The sequence below is a fragment of the Phoxinus phoxinus genome (assembly GCF_949152265.1).
Source record: "Phoxinus phoxinus genome assembly, chromosome: 1".
In the NCBI taxonomy this organism is placed as follows: domain Eukaryota; kingdom Metazoa; phylum Chordata; class Actinopteri; order Cypriniformes; family Leuciscidae; genus Phoxinus; species Phoxinus phoxinus.
In genome coordinates, this window is record NC_136876.1 from 36,808,614 (window position 1) to 36,834,730 (window position 26,117).

Sequence of the window (26,117 nt, forward strand, 5' to 3'; positions counted from 1 at the left end):
AAATGATTCAAAATAACGATTTCGAGTACATATTTGAGGTTAGACCTCTAATACAGGTCTGTTTTTTAATCATAATTCAACCGCCAACTTACATTGGGGAGATAATGTTATGAATACAAATGATTCTTCAAAGAAATGCATTCTTAAAAAAAAAAAGAAGTGCATACACAACAAATCATACAAATAAATTAACAAAAAGCATTTGACAGTCTCATGCAACCAAACATTTACATGGTTTATTATTATTTTCCTCTTTTGGTTGACCTAAACTGACATTTGTATAATAAAATGATGACAGCCCAGTTATAAGCCCACCAAAGCGGGTACCAGTTTGTGAACAATACATAAAAACTGCTCTGGGCTGACAGAAATCATTCCAGTGTGTAAACCAAGAGCAAGCATATCATGTCATAAGACTGATACAGCTTCATAATAATGATAAAGTCATCCGTATTATCCAAACGATTGATAAGACCAAGTCATATTAGCACTTCAGCCATTGAAAATATCCCATATACAATAAGACTTGGAGAGGGTAATAGCACTTCTCTGAATTCATGGTCCGAGAAATTCACAACTTAAGACATGGAATGACATGAAAGACAAAATTCATGTAGTGTTTAGTGTATCAGCATTGCAAGCGATGCAGGAATTGTGTGCACTGAATTAATGCTGATGATAAAGGTCAATATTAGATATGACACTCCCTACAAACTACATGTGAAAGCATGACCAGAACACATTGCGCCAGCGAAATGTGAAAAAATAAAAATATATAAAAATAAATTCATCACATGGAAACGGGGAGGTCATACCCTAAATAACAGCTTATTAATTAGTATATAAAGAGTGTATAAAAGAAAAAAAATTGCATGAAAATGCAATGCCAATTGCACATTTTTGAATACATATGGTTAAAGCTAATTTATGCTCTCATATTACAATATTTATGAAATCAAAAGTTTGACAAGTGTGCAAAAAAGCAATAAAAAAAGGAAAATTCATGCTGTTTTCGAAAAAAAAAAAAAAAAAAAAAAAAGCTGACATTGATAACCAGACTCGTCTTGTTTGTTTAGCAACAGTCACTTGCATAGTTAAGTGCATGCGTCAATGTAATCATGCAATACTGCTTTGTACAAATACTTTTTCAGTGCACACATAATATGGGCCTGTCGCAAAAAAAGAAAAGAAAAAGAAGCGTGCTACACATTAGGCTCATTGCTAAAGTATCTATTTTAAGATATAGTGTGCTAAAAGGGAAGGTTTTTTGAGACCGAAAAGCAGCATGAAAATGAGAACAGTTCAACAGTGGCGTCAGCACCACTTGGATTAATGTTTTAATTACAGGGCAGCAAGCTGAACAGTGGCCGACGTAATGACACCATTATGCTAATGTGACAATAATGACTTGTTTAACCTTATATTTCTCCTGTCATATATAACATTTTGAATTAGTCCAAATGAACTTGTCTCAGCTTACTCGAGATGGAAATATTTTTATGCCGTTGACAAGTACGCAAAATAAACAGGCCTTTCTGCAGAGCTATTTCAACTGGGTCACAAACTCTTGGCACACACACACACACACACACAAAAAGATTTAAAAATGAAACCCCATTATTGTGGTAGGGCATTACAATCCTGAAAATGATTTTGATTTACATTGATTAAATGTGTTTCATAACTATTGCATATGCACAGTATTTATCTTTTAACTCATTTGTCTCGAAAACACCAACATTCCCGAATAAAGAATGTCAATATATCTGTTCTCCTACAAAGTGTTGAAAACTATTGCACTGGTTGTCCACAGATAAATATGGAGATAAAAACCTTTGCAGGGTTCAACTCCAGCTCACTCAAGCCCAGATGAAAACTGCTCACATATATCGGCATTGGATTTGGCGGGCATGAAATGGTTCAAGTATGATTATGTGGCTTTCAAAATTTCATTATAAAAACAAAGATATACAAAACAATTTCATGCAGGGCTTACACTGCCTCCATTAATATTCAGATAAAGAGATCACACAGCATTTTGCTGGAAAAAACTAAATAGATTGAGTTTAAAGATTGTCCTCCACTAATTTACCAATCGAAAGATCACATTCACACAGCAACAATTCAGCTATCGGCACATTTCTAAGGGCAGTAATGCTACTTGAACACTTGTAACTGCTCTCGTGTATAAAATAATAGAGTTGGGGTAGGAGAGCAGCCTTTGAGAGGTACCAATGAGATTGTTCACTGCTGAACCCCAGTAAGTCTACAGCTTCAAATGCGGCCAGGTTTCATGATGTTACTCTTCTCGATCTTATACTGTATCAGTGCCAGGGGAACACTGGACTGTAAATAGCACCAAGTGTAGATGTGGAGTGAATTGGTACAGTACTCCAAGGAATAACGCAAGAATCTAATTTCATCATAAGTGACTTGTCCAAAGAAAAAGGAATGGTACCAAGATAAAAAGTATTGTACATATTGTCCATTACATCTAAGCATTAATCGAGGGAGAAAAAATATATACAAAGTGCTAAGTTAAAACATTCCTATTCAGAGTCATGAACAGTAGTAGATTCATTTACCATACCTTGCCAGAGGCAACGATTTGGTTCCATGGCAGGATAGAAAGGCGCTTTCTGATAATTTACATATTTTCTTTGAGAAAAGTAAAATACAGGTATATACTATATACTTTATATTCTTCTTAGGCACATCAAAAAATAGCTGCATTACAGAAAATAATGGAACTGCTATTCAAATTTCATTGAGGCGTCTGTGTTGGCCGTGCAGATGATTGCATGCTGGAAGAAAGCTTTCTAGAGGATGCCCCCTTTTCAAGAGGCCTTTTCCCATTGATGGGAGACTGAAGGCTAGTCTCAGAATTGGAAGACTTGGACTTGCCTATTGGTAAGAGAGAGCGCCTGATAGGAGTGGAGGTCTTCGAGGACTCTTTCTCATCAGTAGCAGCCTTGCTGGAGCGCGGCTCCGGAGAGACCTGCTGGGAAGAGTTTCCCGAACCTTCACCATCGTCAGCATTGAGTTTGCTCTGGCTGCAGGACTTGGCACTCCTCTCGACAGCCTTCTTGGCAAGAATCGAGGTCTTGCCCAGATCGGCCGACCGCCGAGTCTCTTTCTGCCGAAGTGCGCTCTTGAAAAACGAGAGTCCCTTGTCCTCGGATTTGCTGCTGCGGCGGAGGTCTCTTGAGGAGACGCTCGGGGAGCGCAGGCTGGTGACTGAGGAACTACTGCTGGAGCTTCTCACTGGCCTCCTCTCGGGCCGGCTTCCTTCAACAGTTTTAGGTTGGGATATCCGCGGGGTGCCACTGACTTTTGACTTCTCTGCAAGGGGACTGATGTGGGCCAAGTCCTTGCTGGAGCCTCTCTCCACCAGCTTCTTCTTGCCAGACACAGAGTTTCTCTCAGCCACCAAGGAGCTCTTCTTGGATGTGGGCGATGGAGAGGCAGAGGATTGGGGCGTGGAAGCAAGGGACAGCTTCCCCTTTGTGCCTCCTGACACTGGAGAGTCCTGTGCCTGCAAGGACTCTTTCTTTCTGGAAGGCGTTCCTGAAGGTGTACCCTTGGTACTCTTGGGAGAATCACTCTTCTCTTTTATATTGGTCGCTTTGGTGCCCTTTACTTGAGGGTTGGAAGACACTTGGGAGGATGGAGATTTCGTTACAGAAGAGGTGCTCTGGCGCTTCTTGGAGGGCTTCTCTTGGTCTCCCTTGGTCTTGGTGGAGCTCTTCTTGCTGGAGGACCCTTCTGCTTTCTTCTCCGACCCAGAGCTCTTATGCTTCTGCTCTTTGGAGCGCACTCCGAGAGTATTCTGGTCCACAGCATTAATCTGGTTGTTGTTGTCAATGGGCTCACCTTTAGAGCTCTTCCTGTCAGCCTGGGTTGGAGCTCTACAATAGGCCTCGTCTAGGATCATTTTCCCATTGCCGTCATCACTACCATTACCCTCCATCATGGCCAGCGGGGCCTTACTGCTGGGCTGACGTTCATGTCTGCTGTAGCCACCGAAGCAAGACGTGGACACTTTGTCGTCACAAGCTTCTCCTATCCTCTCTAGAGGAGGGGAGGAGCGTGAGTCCAAAGAGAATCGCGAGGGGGAATTAGACCTCATTTGTAGTTTTGCTGACAGAGACCAGGAAGGTTTCATCCCATTTTCACTGAAAGCCAGAGGACTGGTAACCGACGATCTAGAGGACAAGCTCTGCCGTTGAATGCTTCTCACGAAGGGCCTCGTTGAAAATCCTCCTTAACAAAAAGGACAGAGAGATTTAAACGAATGTGCTGGTAACAGACTGAATGAAAAGAGCATTGGCATGCAGTTTTGTCTTAACTGAGCAAGGCGGGAGATCCTGTGTTAGTAAGCGCTAAAGCTACAAGAGAGAGAGAAGACATAATAAAGAAAGGCAAGAGTAAAACACTGGCACAATACACAGAATAAGAGGACACAAGGAAGATGAGGGCAAAATATGGTACTACTTGGCTTCTAAAGATTTATTAAAGACACCGGAAAGATAAACATCCATGTTAAGAGGCATAACGATGTTCCTCACCATCGTCTTCACTGCGATCACCGGGAAACTCCACTGACTCTGCCAATGAGATTAGAGATGTGCGTCTTGAGGAGGCTCCAGAGGCCAGGCTGGGCGGCCTGCTGCCTGGAAGCCGGTTAACCCAGTGATCACATAAAGATGAGCTGGTGGAGCCTGAGATCACATCCAGGAGTTACACAAATCCAAAAACAAGTAAAATTGTCAGTAAATGTAATACATTTTAATAATTAAAATTTTTGGGTCCCACGAAGTGGAAATAAAACTGAGAAAACCATGATAGAATATTAATTTTTGGGTGAATTTTTTCTTTAATGTGCTCATGGCACAGATGTCAATATTATGACGAATAGAATAGAATGAGGCATTTATATAGTACTTTCATATGTACTACTGTACACCCAAAGCATCTTTACAATCCTATCAGTGGGTCTCTCCTCAAACCATCACCGGTGTGTAACATCCACTTGGATGATACGACGGCAGCCACAGTACAACGGCACCAGTGTGCCCACCAAACACCAGCTAGGTGGAGAGAGGAGAGAGAGAGTGATAGAGCCAATTCAATGGATTGGTAAGGGCCAATGGGTGGAATGTGGCCAGGACACCGGGGGAACACTTCTACTCTTTTACCTACTCACTCCTACTCTTTTTAAGTGCCATGGGATTTTTAATGACCACATAGAGTCAGGACCTCGGTTTAACGTCTCATCCGAAGGACGGTGCTCTTTGACAGTATAGTGTCCCCATCACTACACTGGGGCGTTAGAACCCACACAGACCACAGGGATAAGACACCTACTGGCCTCACTAACACCTCTTCCAGCAGCAACCTGTTTTTTCTCAAAAGGTCTCCCATCCAGGTACTAACCAGGCTCAGCCCTGCTTAGCTTCAGTGGGCAACCAGTCTTGGGCTACAGGGTGATATGGCTGCTGGACGATTTTGAATGACCCAACTACTTCTCCATAAATGAGCTGGAGGCCCTTCAATGCAAGATATACGTCTAGACAGTACATCAAACTCTTAATATGTTTAATTGTTAATTCTCCAGAAGAGAATCTCTAAGGCTCATAAAAACTGTCATACTAGTATGAAACAGTTTCATTGGGCTGGAAAAAGAGGGTCACTTGGATGATCGCATGCCAGCACCTAGACAAGCCTTCTAAATGAACAGGACAAATGAGTCAGCAAACTGTGTCAACCCAAAACTTAACAAGGAACAAGAGTCACCTGCAACAGAGCTGTTTGCCGACCAGGAGGGAATAGTTGTCCTCCTTTGATAGAACAGAATGTATGCAGTCTGCTGACAGACATCCTCATCAGCTATAGGCTGAACCTCACTGTCATCAAAGCAATACCACTGCCCATCAATGGAGTTCTTACAGTACGCTGTTAAGAGAAAAAAACAGGGAATGAAATATCAAATCCACCAATCAAGCAGTCAATACAATACTATTTTGAATTATACACTGAAGTTCCTAGTTCTCTTTAAGCTGTTACCTGTGTAATGCCCTCCATGCATGTTTCCGTGATGGTTACACACAGCATAGAGGTCATAAAGGTAGTCGTCTGGGTTTCGGCCAAGTCCGTAAGGTCGTCTCCATGGTGACCAGTGTGAGGGTAAGCTCCAGCTGCTCTGGCTTCTCTTCACCACATGGGGTGCCATATCCATGCCAATCAAAGGAAATCTCACCATGTTTTGCATCTTAACCCTCCTATCCCCTTCCTTGAAAACACAAGGCCCACATATTAGTAAGTAGGCAGTCCTTTTAGCACACACATTTGTCCAAAGATATTGAATAGGAATGCTAACACATATCTCTCCTGGTAGATTTTCATGATAACAAATGGATTGCCCCCTAGTGGGGTATGAACCTTTAAGTTTAGCCTGGGAAAACCCTGACGAACTTTCTGCAAATTTGAGATTTGCTCTGCAAGTCCGTCTGGCCAAGAGCCCATTCAAGCCCATTTCTAATTTTTCCAAATCAAGGCACCAATCAAAAACGTTGAGGCGGGCTTTACACTATGCCGATCGCACTGATTGGTTTTAGGTCTATCCAATTGCGCCCAGAGGCATTTGAGCGACATCCGTTGGTGACGCCCCTTTGGAAATGGGCTGTGAATGAACCTTCCCCAGACCCACTCTCAGTAACAACTGAGTAGGGTCTGGAGTCAACCAGGCTACCTTTAAGTACTAGTCTAAACTTTAACCACAGGCCACTCTAACACACATTTGCACTGCATGTTGGGAGCACCATTTGCGCAGATGAGGTGACTTGATTAGTACAGCACCTGTCTAAACCTCTTGAGATGCAAAATGAGAACATCAGGCAGGGTCCACAGGCTGAGTTTAATCCGACCCTGTTGCAGCTGCCTGCAATGAGGGCAGCGCCAGGCATCGTCTGGGGCCAACTGGAAGGCATACAGGAAGCAGACATAAACAAAATCAGTCAGAGGGGTTTTACATTTTACAAATCTGGCTGTTTCTTCATTTTCCTTAAAGCACAGCCAGTTCCAAACCCTTTCATAATTGCCCACAGCCAGCTCTGGCTAACCACAGTCAGTGTATATTTATACGCTATGTGGACCCATTCCAGGGTTACAGATGTGTTTGCAAAAAACTAGCAATTTTAAAACAGCACTGACAGCAGAAATAGAGAAACCTTGACATATGTGTCCACAAAGGCAGCTCTAGAGAAGTGGAAATTAAAGCAGTGCGATAACTCTTTTAAAAAGACAGTTCACCCAACAATACAAATTCTGTCATCATTTACTCATCCTCATATCGATCAAAAACATTCTTCCGTGAACACATAAGGAGAGTTTTAGCAGAATGTCCCAGCTGCTCTTTTCAAAACGAGGAAAGTGGATGGGAGCAGTCAAGCTCAAAAAATGATAAAAGCATCAAAAACTGCCTAATTGTGAAAGGAGTCTCTTAGAGACTTATTAGGGTGTTCACTTAGGGTGTATTCACAATTGGCAGGTTTGGTTCAGTTAAAATTAATTTGGTTGTGTTTGGCCCATTAGTGCGCACTAAACAATCGCTTCCAAATGAACTTGATGCGGTTTGACTGAAAATGAACGCAACATGGACCAAAGACATATTAAACAAAAAAAACAGGGCATGATGTCACAAGATGCGACCCTAAAAAGGACAGAATGGTCAAGCACACCTTATTTTTCTCGTCTTATAGGCGCTACATTGCCCATTACAGTTCGGTACAGGCATCAGAACCGCCATCTCCTTGTAGCAGATCTGTAGCATGAGGAATTCCTGGTGCTGTTTTGAATCATTTAAACATTTTATAAGCGCTTCAAAAGTTCTCAGCTAGTAAAAAATACCATCATATGTATGCACATACAAGTGCATTTAGCCAAGCACACAGTATTGTTTTGGATGTTCATTAAGTTCCATCGCAAAATATACACCATACAACTACAAGTGTGAACGCCCTTAAGTTGCCATTCACTGAAAATCACGTTCGACAGCCTTGGTCTCCTTTTCTCCATTTTCGTTCTATGGAGTAGTTTAGAAATTTCTCCTTTTGAGTTCCAGAATAAAGTAAGTCATACGGGTTTGGAAGACATGATGTTGAGTACATAATGACAAAATTTTTACTTTAGCGCAAACTATCCCTTGAGTGTGCTTTAAGCCAGACTTTTACCTGCTCCTCTTTGGTGTAGAGCTGGAAGCACTGAGCGAGGGTGCAGGCCTGCGGCTGATGGTGCTGCTCTCTGTGCAGATACACACTCTCAGCATCAGGGATGTACTCTTCCTCAGTGTGTCCAAACAAACTGCAGGAATCAGAACAAACACTGGAGACAAATCTCTAACCAGACCAGTCAAGCATGACTTCCTATCCTATGACTTCAACATATTTATTTTGTCTCTGCAAGATATTTTTTCCAATAGTCTGCCAGAGAATGTTTAATACATGCACGTGATGCCCACAAATTATATACAATATTCCCCCCTCTTCACCAATGCAGAAACCCCTTGCAGTTCCCTCACGAACCTCCAGGGGTTCACGAATCATAGTTTGGGATACCCTTATCTATTTTAATGACTCATTCATTTTAAAGTGTGGCTTATTTTTCCAAATATATTGGGGGGGTTTTATGGCTTGGTTTTACTTACTATTCCTTGGTCTCTTTGTCCCACTCCACTACAATTTTAACATGAGGAGGCCCTCCTGGTCCACAGGATTTATATGCTCTACAAAGGAGAGATTGAGGAAACAGGATTTATCAAATTAGTGATATAGTGATACAGATTACATAACCAATGAAATGTGTTGTTCTTCAGCACAACCACATTTCGATTATTTTAAATGCTATTACATCTGAAAGATGTTACGGGTGCGTATTATAAATATTAAGAACATGTTCAATAGGTCAAACAGCCAAACGGTAGTTTCTGATGAAGTGCTTCAACGGCAGTCATTACATGCTAAAGCAATGAGCGCTAGCTTTGCCACTCAAGTGCCTGTCCAAGCCAAACATCCCCAAGTCAGGGATCACTACAATAGTAGTGAAAATAATTGTTATGCTTGGCTGAACTATCCTTTTAACAGATGTTTCAGTATCCAAAATGAAGCAGCCTCGTTTTATTTTGTTTTATTACATTTGTTTAATCTAATAATCACCCTGGCTGCAACATTAAAGCGGTTATAAACTTTTCATCTATGCTCATTAAAAGATCTAGACTAATGTGATGTCTTTGGAGGTTTGTGTAGAGTATTTGCTGGCTGCACATGTTGCCAGTGGAGAAACCGTTTATGTGTACCAATGGTGAAACAATGTACATGTATTTTAAACCAGTCAGTTGGACACCTGACATTTAAGTTCGCACATCACAGTGGTCATGCATAACAAACCTTTCCACAATGGGGTGACATAGTGGCTGCTCCTCTTGTGGCAAAAGATATGTGATTCCAACCACTCCCACCACACGCAGACTAAAAGGTCCCACCTAAAATAATCAATCCACTTTATTAGTGCAAGACACAAAGTATGTATTTGTACTGATCCCACCAGACTAACATTAATTCAAATAAATAAATAGCTGTATTTCAACATCGAAAATTTGTATTTTTAGCTGAACAACACAAACATTTATAAAGTATAAAATAAAGTAAAGTAAAGTAAAACACCAGCAGAAATATCACTGACCTGAATGTAAACCCCTGGCCTTAGTAGGTGACGCATTTTCTCAAGAATTTCTTTTTGTAAAACATCCCATGTCACACTGCGCTCTAGATACAGTACGAATGGAAGACCAAACCTGCAACAAACAGATTTTCCACTTAACGTCTTATATTGTCTTGAGATTTTTGCATACATGTTAAGATATTCTCCATAAGATGTTGAGTCAAATATAATGGAAATTCAACTGATGTGTTAGCACGAGAGAAAGACAATAATCAGGGTGTGTGACTGTTTTCGGCTGCTGCTTTTACCTGCGTCCTTGATGGCCAGTGCAGGCTCTGTTACAGATCAGCAGAATCATTTTCTCACATCCAGTGTTTTTGTTGGGTGATGCTGGATTCATTGCACCCTGCATGAAAGATGGTGTTCGGCTGGTCTCCGCTCCGTATTTCAAATTGTTCTGATTCAAATTTGCAAGGAGGCTCCCTGGAAATCGTTAAAAATGTTACTTACATCGTTTAAAAATAAAAAATAAAACAGAACTAGTAAGAAGAGATCTAAGCTGAATTAGTTCCTATGTTTTCAAAGACAAAGGACTATCTTTAGTTTATTATTAGTTATGTTTCAATAAAGGCTGATTGGTTATGATTAGGATTATTTGACATGACTATACAGTTTTTCTTAAGCCCAAAGTATTCTTCGGTTTTTACGTGTACACTAGGGTATGCGTACGGCATTAGTGACAAAAATATTGTCATCAGCACGGCCTGATTTTTCTAACCGCACGTACTCCGTATGTTCAGCTCACACAATTGCCATGAATTCTTTTTTGCACCAATTAGTTGGTCCAAGCTAACAGACTAACTTTCGACTGTTAAATAACACTGGCCTGGCCCGTTTATACTGTGGAAAAAGAAACTGAGACGAAACAACAAACTCTTGGAGATGCAACAACAATAAACGACAATGTTGAAGACTGATTGTGTAAAGGGGTTAAGAGATACACACAAAAGTAATAAAGACATGTTCATCAGTAATAACTTCTGGAAAGAAATAGCACAGACCAACACTGGATAAAGACGAAACGTTCTAGTAAGCATGCGTTAACCAGCTATGTTTGCGCTTGCTACGAAACGGAGAATATTTTGAATACGTGTTTGGCTGTAGGCCTACGCTAAGTGTTTGCGTCAAAACTGACGTATACTTTGGGCTTTAACCAAAGTGCAATGCATGAAAAAGTACCTCTTTTAGAGCGAATGTTTTCTAATCTAAAAGTCTCAGGAGTTTCAAAAGCAAAGACTGAGTCACTTTCTTGAATGATATCAAGATCGTCGTCATCGTCACAAAAGGAGCGGTGGAAACCGTCGTAATACATTTCAGTCAGGACAAACTGCACAGACATAAGGCAAACAAACAGGAAACGGCTTTGGTTGATGACGTTATATGGGAAGACGAACACACAAACAGCAATTACTGTAACCCTCCATCAGTGCCCACACCTCAATATTAATGGAGAATCAATATTGTATTCAGGGAAACAGTAAAGATCTTTAAACCAAGACTTGAATGATGCAAAATAACACGTCGGTACTGTGCAAAAAACTTGTGGAAACTGCACCTGGTCTGGTGGGATCTTGGTCTCACGTGATACGGCCTCTCTCAGTCTGGACACAGTGCTGTTGAGTGGTACGGCCACGCCAATCCTCATGCAGTGAGAATACTTCCCTTGATAAACCACGGTCACATACAGAGGCCTGCGGGATGTCAAGTGATGAAACAAATTAATCCAAAGCAACTTTTAGTGCACAGAGACAGCCACCCTAGAGCAAACAAGGGCACAATAATGAAAGTTAATGGATCGCACCATGAACAGTTCAAACATAGCCAACACAGATATTTAACCATGCTGCACCACCATGTGCAGCATCCAAGTGGATGCTGCACATTGGTGGTGGTTGAGGAGATTCCCCCCTTCTATGTAAAGCGCTTTGAGTGTCCAGAAAAGCGCTATATAAATGTAATGAATTATTATTATTAGTCCACATCACCAGCTAACTAGGGATGCACAATATATCCGTCACCGTATCGGTATTAGCCGATATATACGTTCATTTTTAATGTTATCGTTATCAGCCCGATGAGAAAATTTGGCCGATATATTGAAGCTGATAAATAATGGATTATTTCCTTCAGCTGAGGCACTTCAGATGTGCACCGTTTCCCATGATGGTTTTGGATTGCTTGAAATATTATTTAAATCACTTCAAAAAGAAAAATAAAGTCAAGTGCAAAATGTGCAGCGCAAGTCAGTCTTAAATGGCTACATAAAATTAAATTGAGAACATTATAATTGTGTGCTGGGGATATGGCTTTTAATGTTGAGACTTTTTTTTAAATCAGGCTCTCAAAAATTTGGATTTAGATTTATCAGACTATATATCGGTTATCGGCTTTCAAATATAAAGAATTATCGTATCGGACAGTTTTTTTTATATCGGTGCATCCCTACTAACCAAAAGGTCCGTTCTCCCCAAAGTGAAAATTCTGCAATCCTTTAGTCACCGTATGTTGTTTAAAACCCATAAAACTCCCATTCATCTTCCAAACGCAAATGAAGATATTTAAATAAACCTCAGAGATTTCTGTCCCTCCACTGAAAGCCCACACAACCAAAACTGTCACTGCTTCAAAAAGTTCATGAAGGAGCCACATGCAACAACGAACTTCACTGGTTACTGCGTGCCAAGCAAGCATGTTTGAGTTTGCCATATTTGATGAGATCTATGTATGTGGGTTGATCATTGTTAATAATGTGAATAAAAGGCTACAGGACAGGTAGGTTTGTCTTATCAGGGATGGAGTTAAACTCTGCAGGACAGTGGCCCTCCAGGACCGAAATTGCCCATCCCTGATAAAGCAATTGTCTTTTCAGAAGACTTGGATTAAACTGCTCGATACATATGGATATCTCTTACGATGTCTTTATGAACTTTTTGAAGCTTTACAGTTTTGGTGGAATGGACATTCAATGGAGGGACAGAAATCTCTTAGGATTCATTAAAAATATATGAATTCCTTTCAAAGATAATTGAAAGTCTTAAGAGTTTGGAACGACATGATTGCGAGTGAATGATGACAGAATTAGCATTTTTGGGTGAACGATCTTTTTAAAAAGTAATGCTATTATATTTTTACCTTAAAGCATCTAATGGAGTTTATTTTAAGTGAGGGTTTAGATTAAAAAAAAAAAAATTCAAAAAAAAAAAAAAAACACATCAATTTAAAATCCAAGCAGATACACCGTAATGCACTACTTGCGGTCTTTTTTTTTATAGCATTCAGCAGCCTTTAAGGACTGAAAACATTTAGCATTGCTTTAATGATGCTTGATCACCTCTCCAAATACATTAGGAAGCAAACTCATTTCTAAAGAGGAAACGCAGTGTGCAGTGGCCCCAGAAGAGGAACACTTACTGCCTAAATCAACAACTCTTCATTAATATCTTCCTACGTGAAGTGGCATATCAAGGAAGGGTAGGGAATAAATGGCCTATGAAATAATACACAGAGATAACAGCAATTGCGAAGCATGGATAAACAGAATTAAGGAGAGGGCAAATGAAATCTACTCCCACAGACTGTGACGACCAAGGCAACTATAAGTCAGCGCTTAAGTTGCACATCGTTGAACTTCAAGACGAAATTTCCTCTTTCTCGGATCGGTCATTCTTCATGCTGGCAGAGCATAAGCTCTAAATCTACTCTCTCTCTGCACTAATGTTTTTCAGAGTGGAGAGACGCCGACAGTGCAGAAAGCTACTGTGGGTGGACGGGTCAAAATACCCCCGATTCCTCTTATGATGTAGAACTTCTTGGATTAGGGATGATATGAAATCACCGGCAGGGTTTTACAAAATAATGACGTGGAAGTGAATCCTGCCCAGCTATTCTACTCTCCCTGGGACTATTATTCACTGGCTCATCATCTCTGATGTACTATGAGGGGCAGGTGGGCTGTAAATCACTGTCTGTCTTCTAATAATCATTGATGTGTACTAATAAATTCAGCAACTTAAAAATGCCTCTGGATTAAACCAAGTGCTCTCCTTGATCAACCACTTCACTCGCCTCTTAAAAATAGCATCACAGCACCTCAGGAGAGAAGGAGAACTGGATAATAACTTGAAGGGAAAGTATATTATTAGCACCCTAAATCAAAGAGAAAATAGCAACTTCAGAACTTTTGGATTTTATGAAGGAATATTTTGAATAGAAGGGATATAAGCACTATAAAAAAAACAGACATCTATGTCATATCTGTGGTATGCTGTCAGTTTCTACAGAATATTTGTTGAACCAATTGGTTTAACACTGATTGCTAACTGCCACAACTGGAAAAAAGCAGCAGAAGAGACGATCTATGCACTAACTCAAAACAACAGTCCAGATGGCACCCAAGAGCTTGCTAGAAGCCTATATGCTTTCAGAACATTTCTGTGATGCTTTTTCCTGTTGTACCAAACTAATAATGAACCGTGGCCCCAAAATCGAGGTAAGTAGCCAACTGCAACTGTGACTTCTGTGTACTGTTACACACCTATATATATATATGCCTATATATATAAAAAAACACTATTTGACATGGAACAAACTTTCACGTTATACAATCACGTGAATAACAGCAATAGCTTTTCTAAAGTCCTTTAAAAAAAAAAAGAGATTCACACCTGTGTTTTTAAACCCTCCACTTCACTTGCTCCAAAAACTTCCATTGTAAGGATTATTACAATGGAAGATTTTTTTTTAAGTAATTAATACTTTTATCCAGCAAGGATGCGAAAACTGCAAAAAAATTAACAAACGTGACAGTAAAGACATAATGTAACAAAATATTTACGGTATATTTTAAATAAATGCTGTTATCTTGAACTTTCTAATAAAAATAATAATAAAAAAAACTAGGGAAAAAAATGTATCAGAGTTCCCACACAAATATTGAGCAGCGCAACTGTTTTCAGCATTGATAATAAATAATAAATGTTTCTTAAGCAGCAAATCCACATATTTAAATGATTTCTGGAGGATCATGTGACACTGAAGACTGGAGTAATTGATCACAGATTTTTTTTAAATTCTAAAATAGAAAAAAACGTTTTTTTTTTTGTTTTTTTTTTTACCGTATTGTTACGGTTTATACTGTATTTTTTAAAGCAAATAAATGCAACTTTGGTGAGCATAACATAATTCTTTCAAAAACCTATTTTAATCGGTTATTTATCCATTTATACAGATTAGTCAAAGCAACATCAACAACATGTTTCATTGTTGGTGAGGATATATCGTGGGCAGGAACAGATCCACCCCAAAGTTTCCAGAGTTAAATGAAGCCATTAGCTGTATCTGAATGTAAACTGAAAGTCCATAGCAGACTAAATTATCAACATCATTACAGCAGTCAGGAAATCGAACGCTTAATCTAAATTTTGCAGAGATATTTCTTCATATTCATCCTACTGCTGATTATCAGTCACATCATCAATAAAGACATGACGTAGGTCAATCTGCCTTTATGTCCTCACTACAGATGAAACATGTTGCCGTCATGAAAAAACAGAGCACGGAAATGAAATCAGAGTCTCTCTGACATCAGTACTTACCGTGAGTGAGGTAATGGAATCGGGAGGGAGATGCAAAGAAAAGGATCAAAAGTGTTGCTCTGTTTCTGACAGTGGGGACAGGTAAGCGAGGATCTGGAATCAACAGAGGTCACAGTGAGTGATTTCAACCACCAGGACAAATATTTAAGTACAGTCGACAGACAGACATGAATGATCATACCTGTACTGAGCTTGAAACAACTCTTGGACAAATGAGCCAGCTGAAAGAGGCGGTGAGGGTCCTTCTAATGCTCCATCATCTTCCTCAATAGGTGGCTATGGTGACAAACATGAGAATGTTCACAATACTAATACCAGTAAATCAAGAAAAACAGGAAGGTGGTCTACAATTGAATATTATGCACAATAGATTTCCATATGATGCAGCAACAAACATTTACCACACTAATAACTAAAATGCACATGTACGGAGGCCCTAAAGGGACAAGGTGAACCGCATTTACTTAGTTGTACCAGTAAGTCTTGAAGTGTCCCGTTTAAACAGCAACTGACAGTAGCGTCTTTAATACTGTCTGTATGGGAGTCAAGCTCATATTCTCTTACCAGTGACCAAAGTAGGAAGCACTTTATTTTACAGTCCTGTTTTGCATACTGTATACTTATTGTAGCAATTACACTAAATGGTGCTAACTAGATAATTAAACATATCGCCCTAAACCTAATCTTAACCCATTTAGTTACCTTATATTATTCAGTACTTTCTTGTTAAGTACACTGGAAGTACATTGAAAGTGCATGTACTGTAAAATAAAGTGCAACCCCAAAGTACGGTAATATCAAAGATGGCAACGTCCATTAAACTGAAAAGTCTTATCACTTTTAACATAACAAGAGTCCAATTGAGCCATGAGTTCATCCGTCAAATCTTCATTTAACCGACAGCAGCAGCTTCGATGTAAACGTACTAGACGGACGTGTTTAACCGTTGTGGTTGCCTCTTTTGTAGGCATCTCACGCACACACGGTTCAGTCATGCACAGAACAAAACTGATGGGAGCAGTTTCAAAAAAACTGACTGGATCTAAAACCTTCAGATGACACACAGCTCATATCTCTGTAAGTTACCGAAGCCACACAGTAGACACGTGTTTGTGGAGCGCAGAGTGGCTCTCTCGCGCTGTATGACATGACTAACTACCGTAGTTGTCCAGTCCGGTTGCGTACACACACAGGGCAGGATTTCCGAGAATGTGGTTGTGAGTTCTGAAAAATTGTACGGTTTTGGTTATTGAATGCGGTTAACTTGTCACTCCCGTAAATAATCATACTATGTGCGAAAGGAATAACGTATTAAGAACTAGAATACAGGACCCGACAACCGTATTCTGCTGCTGTGTGAACGTAGCTTATATAATCATATAAAACTTGTGAACAGATGATCAGATCACCACAAGGAATGTGTCAAAGGAAATTCTCCAAATTTTCTTAAACTAATTTTTACTGGACAGTACATGTGCTCTTAGCACGCTGCACATATACAACCATTCAAAGGTTTGGGGTCAGTTTTTTTTAAGAAATGAATAGGCTACTACTTCTATTCAGCAAGAACACACCAAATTAATCAAAAATGCCAGTTAAGACTTTTATAATGATGCAAAAGATTTATATTTCAAATAAATGCTGTTCTTTTGAACTTTCTATTCATCAGAATCCTGAAGAAATAGTATCACTTTGTAAACAAAATTAAAATTTATTATAAGAGTTACAATTATTTTCTATGGTAAATCAACATAACGCCACAAAGAAATGCTGTCAACTGATCTTGACTTGTTTTGGCCCAAGAAGAACATTCCTTAAAAATCCAGAATTAACAGACCAGAAAACATCTGTAACTTAATATCTACTCAATCTAAGCGCACAGAAGAACTCTTGTCAAACATCAAAGTAAAGGTGCTTGCATATGATTATGCCGCACCATGAAGGAAGAACTTGAGTAAATAAATAAACCCCCGAGACAGTGTAAGTGATTGATAATCTGAGAGACTGACATTCTTTTATAAGTTTAAGATTCCAGCTAAGCATCTGCCTCTCCGGGGCAGTGCAGTCAGTCAGCCAGGAAACTGTCAGCCTCCTGCTCCTTGGCACAAGCTCTTAGAAACCACAACGTACATCTAAATCAATCAGACAAGCTGAATGACCTCATGCGAGGATGCAAGAGGCTGACCCTGACCAGGACACCACAGGCTGTAAAAAGAAACCAAACGAGCCCTCCTCCAAACAGGCCGTAGGATGTGACTTAATGCTCCATGCATTTGATATATAATGCAGAATTTAACTATTTTAACTCCTAGCTGTCATTCCAGGGCAGAATAGCTCTATAAATCCAGCCACGTTTGGCTCTTCTCCTGTTCTGCCATTTAAACGATTGAAATCTCAAGCTTTTATGGACCTGCCAATACAATCCCCCTTCTGTGCAACCTTTGTAAACAGCAAGAGTGGTTAACGGTCTCCAAATTCAGCTAACCTTAAGAAGAGAAAACTACAACATCCTTAGACTAAATAGCTATGCACCAGCAAAACATTCAGTCATTTCACTAGGACATCAGCAATACCTTTATAGAGGCTATGATGTTAGGGTGTACAATATGGTTGAGGTCTTCATGGACACGGTCCAGTAGCCAGAGAAGGAACTCCTGGGCGTCGTGCTGTGCATTTCCCCGGTACTGCATGGCACTCTTGGCCACAGCATTCTACCAAAACACACACAGTGTTAGTCAAGTATGGAACAACAAGGCATGAATGTTTCGGATCTCTAGGAGCAAGAACAGATATGGAACAGTTCCAGTCAGTGTTGACAACTGAGCTTTTTAGGGGGTTACCTAGTGTTTTTAACTGGATCATATTTGATGCATGAATTTCTAAGGTCTCTCAATTATCTCAACATGATCAAAGCTTTGCTGAAAAACCTTGTGTACGAAATCTACTTCATGCCTTCTGTCGTCTGATTAATAATTTGTTTTTTTCAAGAAAAGGCCTTTTAGTGTAATTGTAAAAATGTCCACCTTAAGGTTGTGGTCTTTTCACTGTAAAACCTTTCATGGGTTTTATAAAGTAAACGTTAGAATAACTTATATTGTTAATAATATTTCAAGATAAACACTTACTGGACTGAAGCAACTTAGGCTTGATTGATTATCCATAAACAAAACAAAAAATGTGTGCATATCAAATATGATACATCAGTCTTTTGAGGAATGTTTATTTGTACTGTTCATCTCAGTCATCATTGTATTGCATTGCATTATGTTTTGTTCCTCAAATAAAGAGCCTTGATCATATAAGTGAGCATTGTATATCTTAAGACATCTTGGGATAAACTTAAATCCATATGCAGTAGTCTGCTATAATGTAACAAAGATCTCACGAATTTACATTAGAAGCTAGAATGTCCTCTTACTTTTCGGGCATATAAATAACATCTGCAACAAATTGCTTATTTTTGCTTAGTGTAGTTGTCCTCTGAACAGGATTGGGGTGTTTTTTCCCCTCTAGCTTTTTTCAAACTTTTTTTCATGGCTTGCTTATAGTTGTAAAGTGTGATATGAGACACCTAGGCTAATCTTTGAAGCTGACTAGTTTAACCAACCAAGTGTGATTGCACAGATAATCACTGAGTGTTCAAACACCTACAAGTGTGCTGATTGGCTAACATGGGTCAGTCATATATATATATATGTGGTTTTCAGACATTAGTAATGAGAAGTTAAACATTTCAATGAATCACTTCTTTTGAACGCTTTCTCTCTGAGAATAAAAACAAGTTCAAATGAACTCACCGTCATATAATCGGTTCTCTGCAAATTACGAAACAAACATGTTAAATTCTATAAAAGGTATTGACTCAAAAAAGCTCAAACTGATGATTCAGTCCAATTAATTAATGACTTGTTTGAACTTTTTTTTTCTTTTTTTTTAAGTTGGCATGAACCAGATGTTGCAATACTCTTTTCTTCCCTTATATCCGAGTGAAATGCTTCTCAAACAAGAAAAAAAAAAACTTGATTTTCGTACATCGGGAATAGATTGGATGGTTGTGGTTTGCTATTGCTGTGATCTTATGTGACTGACTGATTGTCCCGCGACTCCCGGCAGTAAACATTTAATCCCAAATGGAACCCTAGCCCTCACGATCTTCCTCGGAGTCCACACTTCCGTGACGTAACGCCGCTTTGACTGCTGGGTAGAAGTCTGCCGCGGAGCTTGCGGGGTCTGCAAAAGGGCGCATCGGCCCAAGTATACTTTGGGCTTAAGTCTACAAGACTGCAAGTGCACATGAAGTGTGGCATTTGGGACAGGGCTAGAGAAGAAAAGTCGATCCAAAAGGGAGAGGAAGGTATTTTGATTAAAGATTACGGTTTCACTTCATTTTGATGGTCCCTTTAACACATTCTGTTGACTTTAAGTAACACTGCACTTAAATGTCTAATAACTCTCAGAGTGTTAGAGTATTAGTAGACTGCTTGGGTTAAGAGAATAAGTTGACATGTAGTTGCAAACTAAGTTACCTATAGTCAGAATGTCTGTTGGCAGACCATCAAAATAAAATGTTGGCAGATATTATGCTACTAATACTCTGAATTAGATGACACACAGTTGCAAAGTTACTTATAGTCAACAGAATGTTCAAAATTGACCATCACAATAAAGTTTTACCAAGATTACAGTGCACATGAATTAAAAATAATAATTATTAGTAGACTGATAGGGTTAAGACATGACATGTAGTTCTAAAGTTACTTCTAGTCAGTAGAATGTCGACTGGGGGAGCTTCAAAATAAAAAGTTGGCAGATATTAAACAGACAGTCTACTAATACTCCAATGAGTTAGTTGACGTGTAGTTGCAAAGTTACTTATAGTCAACAAAATAACGTTCAAAGTTGACCATCACAATACAGTTTTACCAAGATTACAGTGCACATGCATTAAACATAATAATAATTATGTGCAGGGATTAATCATTTATAATAATTACGGCAAAATAACTCAATTTTCAAGGTGACGTGATTCATTGAAAAGATGCGACTTACACGGAGCTATCAAGAGATGAGTGTCATTTTATGGATGTAAAATATTCCCAAGTGTGTGTGTGTGTGTGTGAACGACGTCGTCGTGATAATCCTTCGCGTTAACTTACTTTGAAGTCTCGACTGTGCTGCGGCGTGTACTCAAAAGTCCACAGGGCTCGGACCAACCCCGACAGCTGCTCGGTCACCTCTCCTTTGTCCTGACCGCCCTTCCTCTGCACGACCCCGTTCGTCTTGGGCTTCTCCTCATCGTCCGTCTGGTCGCCTCGATACTGCTCCAGCGCGAGATACTCCGCGAACAGCTCCGTGTTGCTCAGGCACTGCAGAATAGCGTTCATGAAACACGTATTGCCGTGGTTTTTCAACCCGGACACTCCGGGGATTTTGTCCCCGGACAGAAACCCCCCGCAGTCGCTCTCGTCCGACGCGACGGACCCCTTGGCTTCTTTCTTGAAGGCTGTGAACCCCCCATCGTCCTTGTCGCCCACGGGCGCGTGCAGCTCCGAGCTGAAATGCGAGAGCGTGGACAGAGTCTTCAGGACTCTGCTCATGAAACTCCCCACGGAGCGCACGGAGCCCCGGCGGAACAGCTTCTTGCTGAAGCCGGACTTCTTCTCTTTACCCGAAGCTTTGCTGGACATGCTTGAAGTGTTTAGGGCATCCCCTCTCTCAGTGATAATCGAGTGCAAACGCTGGCTGCTTATTTAGAGCATAAAATCGATTCAAGATCTGGCATGTTACTTCTCAAAGGGCTAGCTAGCTGGAGGCAGTGCCTCTATTATCCAAGTGTTTGCTTCAGTGACACAACCCGAATTTGCCTTGAGAAGATGCATTGTGAAACGCTCACGCCTGCCACTTTTTCAGATATTAAAAACCTGTTATGTGAAGTTGGCAGTAACCTAGCAGCCGGTTATTAACTTGCAGCTGGTTGTCAGCCATCTACTCGCTCCGCATCTATAACACACTGTATTATATGTTCACTGGCTCCCCGGTATTACTCGCTGCTAAACAAACCGTTTAGGTTTGCACGCTGCCTATAATCCAGTGAAGTGATTTCTACTAGCTAACACAGTGGCTAACTAGGCCTGCCGAGGCTAACCATTTGCCATGTCAATGAATCGACGGGCAAAAGTTAATTTCTACCGGAGATCCTGCCCAGCATCAGCATCAAACGCGCTTGACTGCCGCGCGTGATCAAAGGCTGTAGGCACGCAGATCACTGTCATAATACAGGACAGTGGTTAGCTCGCGTTGCTAGTGCGCTAGCCTCTGCCGCTTCTTCATGCATAATTGAACGATGCACTGCAACTCCACCCAGGCAATGACGCTCTGTTCCGATAGCTAAATATGTGAAGGCGAGATACTTTAGCCTTTTTTTTTGTCTATTTAGATTTGAAGTCCATCCGTCGCACCGACTGCTTTCCAGCGCGAGCCCGATGCTACAGGACAGCAGCAGCAGATGCGCGCGACCGAGCCAGAGTTCGGCGTTCACCGCAAATCTGTAGCTTTTTTTGCGTGTTGTCTTTGACTCAGCAGTTTTCTTTTAGCCCGTACACTTTGAAGAAGTATGGTGGATTCCGATAGTGGTGTGTTGGTGGGCCGTCTCGTCCTCGAGAGCTTTTCTAAATCACTGACACTGCAGGGCGGCGGTGCGCCGTGACGTCACAGCCCAGCAGCAGTCTCGTTCAGGTAGTTTCTGGTAGCTACTGTGTTGGTGTTAATGGATTAGGGGTGTCCTTAACCTCGAACGAGTCATAGTACTTTATTTCTCACTATCAGACTACTTTAACGCACTAGGTAGTGCACGACAATAACATAATGTTTTAAAACACGGTTTACCATGTTATGTAGGCTATGGCTTACTGTACCCCCACAGCCACCCCAGTACTACTGGGCCAGTAAGGCTTAAGTAGGCTACGCCTAGCTCTTTATCAAACCAGAATTTGAACCAGAGTTCCTTTTACTCAAATTATACTGGATATTATGTTGCATTACTTTGAATAATATTCAATTAACTTTAAAACTAACAACAATCAGTGATGTGGAAAACAAACTGCAACTAACTAGCAAATATATAGCCTAGGCTACTATTTAAAACATGGTCTTTGTTTACACCACAACTTTCACCCATTCAGAGGGCAATCACAAAGAAACTTTGTGAGGAAGATTTAATGTTAAACGTTGTCAACAGCAAAGATTCAGGAGTAGGAGACAATGAAAGGACTGAGGACACTAAGCGTGTTGTCTTCTTGACCAGCACTGTACAAGGCTATCCATGTGAGAATGTGAGAGGATATACCGGTAGTGTGTTTCTGAGGCTCTGTCGGTTACAGTTGCAACAAAGAGGGCACATAAACCTGTTGTAGATTCATTTAAAAATCTTGTCAAACAGGATTTCAGCGCAACTAAATGTTGTGCTTTGGGAAGCAGCCTACTCTTTTTTGCATAGACAGTATGGAGTATTTTTAGAGAAATCTTCACAATTTGTTTATTTATTAATGAAAAGAACTGGATGCTATTTATACTGAAACATTACTATGCTCTTGTTCATCCTCAGTCATTATATCCAAATCCATCCATCCATCGTTCTATCTATCTATCCATCGTTCTATCTATCTATCTATCTATCTATCTATCTATCTATCTATCTATCTATCTATCTATCTATCTATCTATCTATCTATCTATCTATCTATCTATCTATCTATCTATCTATCTATCTATCACTCATAACCACCCAGCAAGCAATTTTGCATTTAAAAGATGTCTAATAGCCACCCAAACACTGACGTCTAAAACAAGGCAAAATTTGTGCTGTCAGTGAAAATGTAATAGACGTCTAACCATAGCCCCAAAAATAGACTAGTCATCTAGAACATGAACATGTCAAATAAATGAAACCAAACACCTTAGAATCACTGTTGACCTTGTTTACATGATGTAATATCAAACATCTTGCCAAGTTATTTTGGCAAAACCGATATGTAACCAAATTCAAGGTTATTTTGGCTAGAAGTGGGTTACTCATAGCCGGACTATATTGGATCTAGTTAACCAAGACGGTCTGTCTGTCTATCTCTGTCATTTATTTTATCTATCTATCTATCTATCTATCTATCTATCTATCTATCTATCTATCTATCTATCTATCTATCTATCTATCTATCTATCTATCTATCTATCTATCTATCGTTCTGCCTATCATCCATCTATCTATCTATCTATCTATCTATCTATCTATCTATCTATCTATCTATCTATCTATCTATCTGTCTGTCTGTCTGTCTGTCTGTCTGTCTGTCTGTCTGTCTGTCTGTCTGTCTATCTATCTATCTATCTATCTGTCTGTCTGTCTGTCTGTCTGTCTATCTATCTATCTATCTATCTATCTATCGTATCCATTAATAGCATGTAAGTTGATGTTAATATTTGATTCATGTAAATATGGTATTAATAGTACAAATACATGCAAGAGAACCAAGATGGGTTTTGGCCTGCTGCCACAGATGATCCAGTTGTTACATATTCAAGGTCATTTGACTGAGGTCTGGCGTAACACGACACTAGCATCTCTATCCAGCAGAAACCTCACTGTGCCTCTCCACTCTCCCCCTGCAGCCCATCCGTTCTGCACAACACTAGATCTACACACAAAACCCTTCTCTTCTGCATGGCAATACAGAATAGCTGGGATGCTCAATATAGGACACATATTAAAAATGTATGACCTTTAATGACTGTTCATTTATATCTTTATTGCTCCCCCCGTCCCTCCCTGCGGATTCTGGTAATTCTGTGGATTCTCAAAGCACTGAATGATGTATGTCACCCAAGATCAGAAGCAGGAATTGACTCATTTATTCCAATGGCAAGTCATTTATCACCCTTTCATGTAAATTACAAGATAAATAACTTCACTTCATTTTATATTTAAAAAAAAAAACATATCATCTTGAGAGAAAACAATCTCTCCGTAAGCTTTCTTTGGCAACAAAAGCACTGTTTTTCTTACTGGCATTTAATCAGGTTAAGATGTAACAGGGCTGTCCTGTTTGGGCAAATTCTCTTTAATAATGCTTACATCTTGTGTTGCTCCCCAACAAATCTATCACTTCTGACATTTTGGCCAATAGAAATCTGAGCTTGCTGCAGGTTTTGTGGAGGGATTGGCTGGCTTGTTGCTAAGAGTCAAAGTGCAGTAACTCCTGGAGGAACAGGGCATTCCCACACTGCTGAATAGAGCACGCACCCTGTTAAGCAGAGAGAGAGAGAGATACACAAGGCAGAAGAGCGTGTCGCAGCTTGTTGAAATATCATGGGAAATTGCAAGTGCACCTGTACCATGCATATGCATGAGCGAACGCACCTCAATGTTTTGTGCAATCAAACACATAAAAAAGGACACGTTTGTCAAAAAAGCAATGAGAGTATTTATGAATGCCCGTCCCGAGTACTTCTGATTTAACTTAGGACATTGTAGTCGGTGGTGCAGTTATTATTATTTATTTATTTTTAAGTGTCCGGGACCTTATAAGGGCCACAAGGAGGGTACAATGAGGTCTGTGGAAACTTTTAGAGAAAAAAATTCTCACAAGATTGTGATTGTTTTATGTATACAAAATGAATTGAAATCTAAATCAAATCGTTTTTAGCTCGCCTTCCTTGCAAAGTACAGCCATGTCCAAAAGTATTGGCAGTGACAAATTGTGTTTCACAAAGTTTACAGCTTCAGTTGTTGTGGTGTTGATTCACATTTTTTTCTAGATCGATCAGATGCTTTTTTTAATAATTGCAAAAAGCTTAATAGCTCACAAAACCTCAAATTTCACAGTTTTTTGTTTTGGCCCTGGTACAAAATGACCAGCAAGCATCCCTTCACTAATCATATCGTCAGCACTATCATTCTGATTGGATTATAAGAGCAGACTGTGATTGATATAAAAGGAAGGAAGAAGTGCTGCAATAGTGTTCAAATGGTTACCACCATTGCTTTGCATTAAAATGGCCTGAAAGAACCATTAACTGAAACAAATAAGAACTTCAAGGAGAGAGGTTCATCTGCATTGAAAGTGGATTCATGACGCAGGCGCCAGGACCATCTCTTCCTGAGGAGTCCGGTATGGAATCATGTCACCACCGGTGCAGAGCTGCTCAATATTAGAAGAAGTGTGTGAGTTTCTCCACGCATAGCAAGACCAAGACTTTGGACAACGGAACAATTTGGTGTCAAGAACGGCAGCGAAGACGACACTTCTTTCCAAGAAAAGCATCAAGGACAGACTGAAATTCTGCTGGAAGTACAAGGACTGGACAGCAGAGGTTATTTTCTGTGATGAAGCTCCCTTCCAACTGAAAAATCGATTGTCTGGAGAAGAAAAGGTGAAGGCTACCATGAGTCCTGCGTCGGGCCAACAGTGAAGCATCCTGAGACTATTCATGTGTGGGGCTGCTTTTCATCCGAGGCCGGGAGTGGCTCAAAAACCCCAAACCACTGCTAGGAATACAGTATCAAAACATCCTGCAAGAGCAACTTCTCCTAAAGACACATATAGCAATGCTGTGCTGATCCGTGCATGATAGAGCTCCATATCACAAGACAAGAGTGATGATAAAGTGGATCGGACATCATTACATTGGACCTTTTAATTCCATAGAGAACCTGTGGTCAGTCTTCAAACGGTGAGTGGCCGAGCAGAAGCC

At 40.2% G+C, this 26,117-nt stretch overlaps 1 protein-coding gene across 1 annotated transcript; it reads right to left on the minus strand.

The window, feature by feature from the left end:
• Nucleotides 1-35: 35 nt before the first annotated feature.
• usp31 (ubiquitin specific peptidase 31) lies at nt 36-22,127 on the minus strand. Its single transcript, XM_079587630.1, has 16 exons — nt 20,528-22,127; nt 17,945-18,082; nt 15,553-15,647; nt 15,372-15,464; nt 11,333-11,468; nt 10,957-11,104; nt 10,026-10,200; nt 9,739-9,850; nt 9,444-9,538; nt 8,705-8,782; nt 8,232-8,361; nt 6,859-6,978; nt 6,067-6,292; nt 5,797-5,955; nt 4,569-4,721; nt 36-4,263 (listed from the first exon to the last, which is right to left on the minus strand). Exons 1-16 carry the CDS (start codon nt 21,056-21,058, stop codon nt 2,765-2,767), a joined length of 3,888 nt encoding a protein of 1,295 aa, XP_079443756.1. The 5' UTR covers nt 21,059-22,127; the 3' UTR covers nt 36-2,764.
• Nucleotides 22,128-26,117: the final 3,990 nt, after the last annotated feature.

Excerpts from the sequence above, each read along its gene's own strand:
- usp31 (XM_079587630.1), bottom strand. The coding sequence starts at position 21,058 with ATGTCCAGCAAAGCTTCGGGTAAAGAGAAGAAGTCCGGCTTCAGCAAG. Across the intron at positions 11,105-11,332 it reads CCAAGATCCCACCAGACCAG|TTTGTCCTGACTGAAATGTA; the intron begins GTGCAGTTTCCA and ends ATGTCTGTGCAG. Across the intron at positions 10,201-10,956 it reads AAACATTCGCTCTAAAAGAG|GGAGCCTCCTTGCAAATTTG; the intron begins GTACTTTTTCAT and ends AACGATTTCCAG.